The sequence below is a fragment of the Melospiza georgiana genome, chromosome 16, assembly GCF_028018845.1.
Source record: "Melospiza georgiana isolate bMelGeo1 chromosome 16, bMelGeo1.pri, whole genome shotgun sequence".
In the NCBI taxonomy this organism is placed as follows: domain Eukaryota; kingdom Metazoa; phylum Chordata; class Aves; order Passeriformes; family Passerellidae; genus Melospiza; species Melospiza georgiana.
The window spans coordinates 9,907,960-9,917,971 of NC_080445.1; the positions used below are offsets into that span (position 1 = coordinate 9,907,960).

The 10,012-nt window shown below is 40.6% G+C and overlaps 1 protein-coding gene across 1 annotated transcript; it reads right to left on the reverse strand.

The window, feature by feature from the left end:
• Positions 1-514: 514 nt before the first annotated feature.
• Positions 515-9,739, reverse strand: PLA2G10 (phospholipase A2 group X). The gene is made up of 4 exons (XM_058035541.1): positions 9,606-9,739; positions 5,051-5,213; positions 3,520-3,626; positions 515-1,109 (listed from the first exon to the last, which is right to left on the reverse strand). The coding sequence occupies exons 1-4, from the start codon at positions 9,652-9,654 to the stop codon at positions 949-951; spliced, it is 480 nt and encodes a 159-aa protein (XP_057891524.1). The 5' UTR covers positions 9,655-9,739; the 3' UTR covers positions 515-948.
• Positions 9,740-10,012: the final 273 nt, after the last annotated feature.

Consider the following 10,012-nt stretch of genomic DNA (forward strand, 5'->3'; position numbering starts at 1 on the left):
GTAAGTTGAGATGGGTTAAAGTAGACATAAAACATTCCTGGATCTATAACTCTTCAAATCAGCAGGTACAAACCAGTGTATTATTCATCAGTTCAGGGTACTGATTTCTCTTCCCAAAGGGTTAAAATTATCTGTGAAGTGACCCTAGCTAAAACCAGCTTTACACCCTGATGAGGTGTATATACTTCTGAGCTTCATAAACTCTTGCTGTGCAGGACCAAACACTTGTGTGAAAGCCCCTTGGTCCCAACAACTTCTGCATTTTTTTCATGTTTCTGTTTTGGTGATGGTTTGCATTTGCTTTTTTAAGTCTGGCTCTAAAGTTCTAAGGGTAGAATTCCTCCCTGTGCTTGCAGGAAGTTCAGGGTGTACATAGAGTAAGGAGTCTGAGCCTTATCAAATAATCAGCTGTTTAAAAAACTCATTTTAAAAAGTAATTGCTAGAAAAAACCCAATTATATGATTCTTCAATGCAGGTAGCATTACTCCAGGTGAATGAAATTCAACACTTCAATTAGGCTTTGTATTAAGTGTTTAATGTAGATGAGAGGGCTCTTTGTGCTGACACTGTCACTTCATGAACTTTTTCCAGTCTGTTCAAAGTTAACAAATGCTAAGATTTGTTAGTGGAGAAGTTTGATTTGTATCTTATAACCAGTGGAGGGGGGGATAAAAAGTTCATAGTGAATGATATTATCAATCTGAAAAATCTGTGAATTTGAATTAAACAAAAATTAACATTGTCAGTTACTCCTTAAGCTGATAAACTCAGATTTCTATTTAGTCAATAATAAGTGCATGGAAGAAAGTAAATAACAGGAAAAATGTTTACTTTGCCCATTTTGAGGTGGAGAGGCTGAGATGGAATGAAGGAGTATCAAGAAAGGGGAAAATAATTTCTTGTCATTACTGTGGCCAAAAAAAAAGTCATTTTAGATTTAAATATATTCAAGAGTCATGTATCTGATACCTACACAAAGGCTGAATCTCACCACACAAAAAGTCTGGCCACAAAAGGTATTTTCTGTGGTAGGGAGCTTTAGAAAAACATTTGGCAGCTTCACGGTCACATTCACATGCCATTTTTTGACATTTGTCTTCTAGTGAGTCTGAAAGAAAACACAGTGAGTTTGATATTAGTCTGAAGAAATTAAAAATCCCCAATGGAATACCAAGAATTGCTCCCTCATGTTCCATATTTGCAGTACAAATGCCTTGCATTTCAAGTCCAACAGGAACTGAGCTTTGGTAAGACTGAGAAGCTGTGCATCAGTCACCAATCACTGATCTTGGCAGATGAAAATACAACAGCCAGATAAAGTCTAAATACTCTTCTTAGAGATTTTTAATAAAGGAACTCTGATAATTGATCTCTCTTTAGAAAGTGGTATGGGATCCTCCCTGCCTTTCCTCTTCCTCTAGTGAAACTGGATTTTTGTAAGATACTCCATTCACAGACCCTTAATAATCTACTCTAGGATATAGCATTAAAAATAATCCATGGGATATATGCATGGCATGCAAAGGTGTTCCATGTCCAGCCTAAACTGCCCACCTCTTTTATTAAGGGGTTCAGTAAGAAGTTAGGAAAACTGTGTTTGTGTGATTAATCCATGTCTTGCCATGTTTGTTTTATAATTGTAGTGTTGTAACTTAACAGATTTCTTGGCATGAGTGTTTCTTCTTGGCATGAACATTTTCTTCTACAGCAATGTATTTTGGGTTCCGTGTGCCAACCCAGAAGTGTGTGGTTTTTTTCTCTCTGTAACTGTCTGTAAACTGAAGAATCCTTGATTACATTTTTTCTGAGTGTTTACCATTTTAAAAGCTTAGCCAAATCACTGCTTGAGATTTGTCCAGGAGCAGAACAAGTGTTCAGTTTTGTGAATGAATTCAAATTCTGCCATGAAAGAGAAGTATTCTTAATGTAAATGTGTTTATGCTGCAGCTAGCTACTCAGTAGCACAGGTAGCATGAACAACATGATAGGATAAAAAATGAAAAGATGTTAACTGAGAACTATTTCTTCTTCTGTTCTTCTCCTGGTATTGCTCCAGACTTCGTTTTCCTGACACATTGCCTGATATCTTGGCCAGTATTTTGAATATTGTCAGGAGCAAAATCTTTACAGCCAAATAAGGGTGGACTGTGATGTGATTAATTAGGGTGAGAGATGTTTTGTTCATCTGGGGCAGGGGAAGATTTGAGCAAGTAGAGATTCTGAATGAGGTAGACACTTGGGCAAAGGAAAGATTGAATATGAAGGAGGAAAGGAAGCAATGTCCAAACTTTCATTTGTTTTCAGGTCAGGCAAATTATAAATTGAGTATGAAATGAGAGGGTTTTGTGTTCTGTGTAAATAGCCAACTGTTGCCTGTAAACCATGGTAGTCAGAAACTCAGACTTGTTTTAAACAAGTTTATGTAAAGGGTTTTGCATTTCTGTAGTGCAAATAGTAACCAATTTTTAAGCTCATTTGCATTCTAGGTAGAAGCATAAAATTATATGTAAAGTCACTGACTGAGCATCTGATTTTTAAAACATAACAAGCAAACAAAATCCCAAACAGCACACAAACAAAAAACCAATATAAAAATGTAGCAAAAAAACCACCCTGTAAATATTGGGGGCTTGTGAGAAGCTACAGTTTCAATGAGTCTTTGAGTATATTGGAAAGCATTTGCTAAAACTTTAAGAGTTATGAACAAATAATGCAAAAGAAAAGCTGCTTTTTCCTGTTAACCATTTTTTGGGGTTTTTCTTTCTTTGTGATTTTGTTGTCCTTCCCTTACCTCAGCATGGCAAGTATATTTTGGAACAATCCAACAAAATTTATCAGGATGTGGTTGGCAATCTGCTGCAATTTGTATACTTGTGTTATGTAGATACTTTCAAATTAGTATTTGTTAATTTAACTTCCAGAAATAAACATACTCATCAAATATTTTATTACCTCATTGTTTGAAACTGTAACCTGTAATTATCAATTCATTCATAAATTGCAGCCATCAGTGCAACTAATCCAGGATAAATATGCCAAAACCATGTCCTTTATAAACTTACAAATAGTGGGGAATATTTTCTGCTAAGTAGAGAAAACATCCTTTTTTTTAAACTGTTACAATTTTCCTATCTCCTGTTTGTAGTTGCTCTCCAGCTGAAGCCTTGCAGGGAGTAGCATAACATGGGTTCCTCAGCAAATGTAAATGCTGAGTAAAAGGATGGTTGTGGTTGTGTTTTCTGAAAAGGTAATAGATGCTTCTAGCTCACAGTTTTGTTTCCTTATGTCAGTCAGAGGGAGGATTAAGAAAAAGAAACTGCATTCAGTTGATTGGTTTAGCTGTGCTTTCTGGAGGCACAGTGTATCCTGGCAAAAAAAGTTACAAAAGGAAGGATGGTAAACGAAGAGTTTTACAGTTAATTAAGAAAATACCTTTCTAAAGAGATAATTAGTAGAATTAAGAAACAACCAAACAAACAAATAACCCAACACCAAAAAACTCCCAAGTGCTCACTCACCACACACAGCAGAATTGTCTTTGCATTCCCAGTGGTAACTTTCAGTCTTGGGCTGGCACCCTGCTTGTTCTGCCCTCCCATAGCAGCAGTCGTGGTTAAAGCAGCACCTGAGAGGAACAGAGATGGTGATTTATGGTCACACAGTCTGGTGGGGTTACTACAGCTGTGGAATAATAAAACACTCAACATCACTGAGTGTCCAAGCATTACCTGCTCAGGAACCAAACCAGGGTCATGGTTTAAGAGATCACCTGGAAAAAATTACTACTTTTTCATGTAATTAGTGATGAGAAAAATGTCTCATATACATTGAGCTAATTGAATCCTCAGAGCATTCTCAGTTACATGTGAGAATGCTTTTCTCCTAGCCCCCTTCCACAAAATGAACTGTTAGCTCATTATCATCAGAAAATTTGGAAAGTTGCTCAAAATTGTTTCAAAATTGTTCTTGTCGTAATTGGCACAAAGAATTTTTAGGCTTTCTATTGACATTGTGAAACTGAACAGTACAGGTAAGAATTAATGGCATTTAATGCTTTAAAAAGGCATTAAAATGTGCTGGTGTAGTGTCTCTGCTGTGGAATCACTGCAAGCCCAGAAAAGCAAGGAGAGGACCTGTAATGATGCAGCTTTTTGCTGCAAACTAATGACATCCTTTCTTTTTGACTTGCTGGAAGAACTGGGTGTATCCACAAAGTATTCATTCATTCACTCACTCACTCATTCACTTTCCTCCTGGCAGACTAAAACCATCAGATTGTAGTAGGTAGATGGTGTTTAGGTTGCCTGAAGAACTTGTGTCTGTAAAAGGAAAAGTTAATGCTCTCACTTTGCAATCACTGTTTTTCCTGTGCTTATTAAGTAATTACTTGGTCATTCCCCACAAATCATTGTGTAAAGATCCTGTGGTGCATAACAGCTGAACAACACAGCTCAGTAAATCCATTTCCTGCATAGAAATTTTTAAAAAAACCCAAACCACACAGCAGCAAATCCAGAACAAAACCCAAAATCATCTTCTTGTCATTTAATGTTCAATTATAAGTTACATTGATGATAGTCAGTATGCTGTGATTTAGTTCTAAATGGAAAGGTTTGGGTTTTAGAATTATTTTTCAGCAGGTTGAATTTTGCATAATTCTTCTGTATTATTTTGAATACTAATAACATGGAAGATGTAAAATCAAAAGGGTTTTTTATTGCCTTTGTTTTTTAGTTTTTACTTTAGATAACTTCAATGTTTGAACTTTAAAGCTTCTCCAACAAGACTTTAGTTATTTAACTCTGCTGAAACACAACAGCAAAGAAACTCATTTGTACTGTGAATCCTGTACTAACTCATTGAGAATTTGAATTAAAGGCAAGGTTGTGTAGATCTATAGCACCACAGTTTGAACGCCTCAGAATTTCTTAGCAATCTGAGCTGCGTTTAAACTTCGTTCCCTCTGTCAGATAGGGGTCATTTATATTTTAGTCCTTTCATTTGTGATCTGCATTGGGCACTGAATCATTGAGCTAAGCAGTGTCTCACCAGTCCACTCTGTCCATGGGCCATCCCTTTCCCCCCAGGCCGCAGTAGCAGCCGTAGCGCAGGTAGGCGAAGGGCGAGCGGCCCGTGCTGCACCTGATGGCTCCGGCCAGCTCCAGGATTCCCCTGCGGCTTCTCACACGGCCTTCAACGGTGCCCTTGGAAACTGCAAGAAAAGCTGTTATTGACTCCAACGTGCAAATATGAAATAGTTGGGATTGCTTGGGTTTTTTAAAGAGTTGATAATAAATGATGGTACTTGAAAATAATCCGGTTTGATTTTTGACACTTTGGGGCTATGCTGCATGACCCAGTCCATAGTGAGCAGAATACTGAGCCCTGAGAACAGCTGCAGTGCTTTCCTGCCATGGAGGCAGTGTACCATGGCAGACCAGTCATTTCCAGTCTTCCAGCTGCTGAGGGCCAATGTGTTCTGTGGCCCAGGCCCACCCAGTTGCTAAGATTAGCTGCTCCAGTGTTTTCTCTTTTACATAATGTGCAGTTTTGCCCATATTATTTTGTAGAATGTAGTGCTTTACATTGGAAGGAAAAGGTCCTTTATTATAGGGTTTTGGTTTTCCTCATTTTTAGACAAAGCAGCCAAATAACTGGTGGGGATGGTGTGGTGGATGTAAGGCAGGGAAATAGATGGGTGCTTGGAGTTTTTTCCAGGGAAATGAGAAAAGTGGGGTTTGGTTATTTTCCTGTTTACTTTTGTTTGGGGTTGTTGTTGTTGAAGTGATTCTCACATTTCTCCAGAACAAAATTTACTTTAGGAACTCTATTTTAACCATCCCATATCAGTACTAAAGCAAGAGATCTCAAGCAGCAGAAAACTGTTGAGACTCTAGGTGACATTTTTAGGGGTTCATGTCATGCTGAGAGATTGAACTAACATACTGAAGACCCCAGTGGTGATGGGGAGCTTCTCCTTGCAGTGCAGCTTCTTAAAATTACAGCAAATTTTGAGAAGCTGAATGGCTACAAAACAAATTCATTTTAGAAGGCTTCTGATTAGAGTTTCTTATTAATTAAACTAATTACATATTTTTGTATGGGGAGAACAGTTTATAAACCTAAACTGCAGTACTAGTTACAGATTCCAAAAGGCATTAAGATTTAATAATTGATAATACCTGTGATGGAGACAGACAGCAGAAAAAAAATAAACTTCATTGTTGAAGGCTTTGATGGTTACTTTCCTACAAAATAACTATATGATTATGCAGTTTTTATATAATCTGCATAAGCACATAATCTATTATAATAGCATAATAGAGTAACCTTTTGTAATCGATTATATCATAATAGATTATATGATTAACTATAATCAGTTAATGGAAAATCTGACAGAAAAAATACCAGTCCCAGCACAGGTGAATAACTTGAAATGTGTGGGATGCTGGTGACCTCTGACACTTGTAATGCCACGAAACAATGGAATTTAAACACCTCATGAAATCACCTCAGTAAGAAATACAATTGGTTTGTGTGTGAGAATGGTAAAAAAAACACTTTAGGAAGAATCTGAGGCAGCATCACTTTCCTGACTGGTGACCACTCCCAGTCTCTCCTGCTTTCTGGGCATGTGATCTAGGGGCAGAGTGTTGAAACAAGGGTGTTTAAACTTGCACATGCAGCTTTGGCCATTGATTAAAAGCAATCATATCCTGAGGAATTAAGAAAAGCTTCCTTGCTATGTAGTTGATTACAGTTTCATTTCAAAACTGCTGAGTTGGCGCTGAACTTCCTTGCTGAGACAGTGCCCAGGATCTGTTGTGCATGGCTCCTGTTCCTGAACATCACCTGTATGTTTAGTGGGAAGTTTTGGTTCTGGACAGCAGAAGCATCCATTTGGGTATAAACAGATTTGTTTTATGATAGCATTGAGAGTGTTATCTTTGCTGTCAGTACAAGTTCAGTAAATTCTGAGCTGAAAACCCTGCAGTAAGGTCACAGCATTACAAGTGACAATTGGTTATGCTCCTCAGTGTCAGTAATGGTTACTCTTGTAGACAGCCAGTAATGTCTGCAGGAACCATGTTTAATGGCAGAGCTGTGTTTGTTCTGCGTGACCTTGGGGATGCTGAAAAAAGTGAAGAACTTTTGTGTCTCAGTTCCTGGTAACTGGGGAAGGATGGTGTAGGAGAGATACAAGTCATTAAGAGGAAAATAAGAATTTCCAAATCCTATTCCTGATTTCATCAGAGAATTGTTTGCTAACTTGGGACAATTCCCAGTCCCTTGATTTAAATCCATGACAAGTAGAAGTGATGAACTCTCTGACCTGAGGAGCTCAAGTATAATATGCCATGTGTCTTAAAGCAAAGGACATAAACTTTTTGTCCTTGTAATATATTTGTGTTACAGCATCTGGACATCCAATTGTAAACCAGCATGGCACAGATACTCTGAATGTGATACTCTGTTTCAGCAGCTTTATGTGCTGAGTTAATAAAAGCAATGAAATACCATCTGAGAATGCACAGAGTTATGGAAACAATCAGAGTATCAGTATGTTGATGATGATGATAGTATATATGCTGTTCTGTGGATTTAAAAAGAAATCTCAAGCCATTCTTTCAAAGACTGAGAGTACAGGAACATTTTTTTATGGTAAATATGTGTAAAATTTCCTTTAGGGATATCTCTATGCAGTCATAGTGCTCCAGTAGTTCTGAACTTGAAACTTGGGAATAAGCAGACTTTCTGATGCATTTTCAAAATCTTGCAAAAAATAACTCTGTGCCTTATAGAAACCTTAGTTTTTGCTTATCTGTTTACCTCTTGTTTCATAAGCCATCAGGAATGGCCTTTTTCACCTCATTTTATTGCCCACACAACTTACATGCTATCTCCACAAACTCTGGTCACATGTAAATTTTCTGAAAGGTTAAATTTGCCTGTTTTGATACTTTGGACCAGTTGGGAAACAGGTAAATTGCATTTCCCGTGCTGCTCACTGCCCACGGAGTGGGTGACTGAGGTGCCTGACTCAGAACCGTCGGAGCGCAGCCAGGCTCTGTAATGAGCACTCCAGGCTGGCAGAAACACTGATTTCATTGCTTTCCTTTATGTTCTTCTGGGCTTTGTCCCATGCAAAGGATGGAGTCTGGAGGATGATCAAAATGCAGAAGGAATCAAAGGGGCAATCTGAGGTCAGGAAGTAGAATTGGGGCAGGGAGCTTGGTGGGCCCTAAGTTGGCCCCATTATGCAAGCACCTTACCTTATGGGCTTTAATCACAGGACTGCCTGCCCCAGACCCTGCTCCATTCTGTGCCCAGAATTTGTGCTAGGAATTAATTAAGGCTCTTTTCTTTAGGATCCTGCTATTTGCAAGATTTGGTGTGGTGAATTTGCAAACTGTGTAGAAATGTATAAAAAAACCTGTAAGAGAATCTTTTACTTAAGGCAGCTGATTGCTATTCTGGAAGATAGGATTTTATCCTTACAGCTGTCACAAAGGTTCAGCATGAGGTTAATTTAATCACTTTAAAACAATGCCTATTAATGTTTACAAATAGTAGGCTCCCAACCTGCTGAATATCCTGGGGTTGGAGTACCAAGCTACCACAGCACTCAGTGAGAACCAGGCTTTGAGTAGTTGCAGTTCCACATAATTTTATGTAGTTGTAAGTTAAATTGGGTTCTACCATGTCACCATGGGAACCTAAAATTAGAGGATGCTTTTTTTGTATCAGCCCACATACCTATCTGAAAAAGAGGGACAATAATATAGTTTCAGAGAAATTAGTACAATCAGATAGTGTACTGATGAATACTTCAGAAAACCTATGAGGAAATGGACTGTGAATTGTTACAACCAGTCTTTAACACTGATTAATAAATAGGATGTAGGAGACAAAAAAAAAAAATTAAATATTTGCTAAGTGACTAATTGGCTGTGTGAAGGTGTGAGGCAGGGGTCCTTTAATTATGTTCTAACATCATAACTCATTCATGAAGACTGATTCATTGTTCAGAATAACCCAGTTAGGGTTTTGGAGGCAATCTAAGTCCTAGCAATTCCTGCTTCTGAACTGCTTAGTAACTCAAGTGCTCCGTGCCAGCTCACTCCAATACCCAGAGAAGAGCAGGGGTAAAACTACTGACTTTATAGAAATATTGTTACTGCACGTGCAAGCTGCAATCTGATTTGAAACACGGAACTTCCTTAGCGGAGTTGAACATTACCGATGAACTTACAGAAGTCATGTGCGCCCCTCCAGCCCCGCTGCCGTGTGCAGGCGCGGTCTGAGCATCGGCCGGGCTGTCGGGGCAGCTCCAGCCGCCGCTGGCAGCGGCAAACCGGGGCTTCCCTTGGGCGAGTCCCACCCCGCTGTGCCCGAGCGCTGGCCCCCTGTCACAGGGACTGCTCTCCCTGGAACACAGGCACCTCCCGGGAGTGTTTGTCCTTTCTGTACCCCTCTTCCCACCCGCCATCCCCATCCGGCCGGGTCCGACCGAGGCAGCGCATCCAGCAGAGCCCGCGGCCGCTGCCCTGGCGGGCAGGACCGTGTGGGTGCCGAGCCCCGGCGCGGGCCCGGCTCTACTCACCGGCCGCGGGCAGCAGCAGCAGCAGCAGGAGCGGGGGCAGCGGCGCCATGGGCAGCGACGGGCGGGGGCGCGGGTCCCGGCAGCGGCGCTGTGCTCGGCGGCGCAGTGTGTAGGTGTGAGCCGCAGCCCGGCGGGCCGGCTATAAAAGGCGGCTTTCTGCCCCGAGCCGGGTCCCCCCGAGCCCAGGTCCGAGCTGTGCTGTCCATCTGGCCAGAAGGGAGGAGCTGCCGCTGGAGGAGCCGGCGGGAGCTGGGAGCTGTCACTCGGGCAGCGCAGCGCGGTGCGGGCACAGGCGGGGGTCACACCCCGCAGGTCTCCGCTCCTCCGCACCTTCCTGCTCTGGCAGCTGTATTTTCTCTTTGAATTACAGCAGTTCCTTGGTAATTTCATCCAGATCTAGAAGAGGA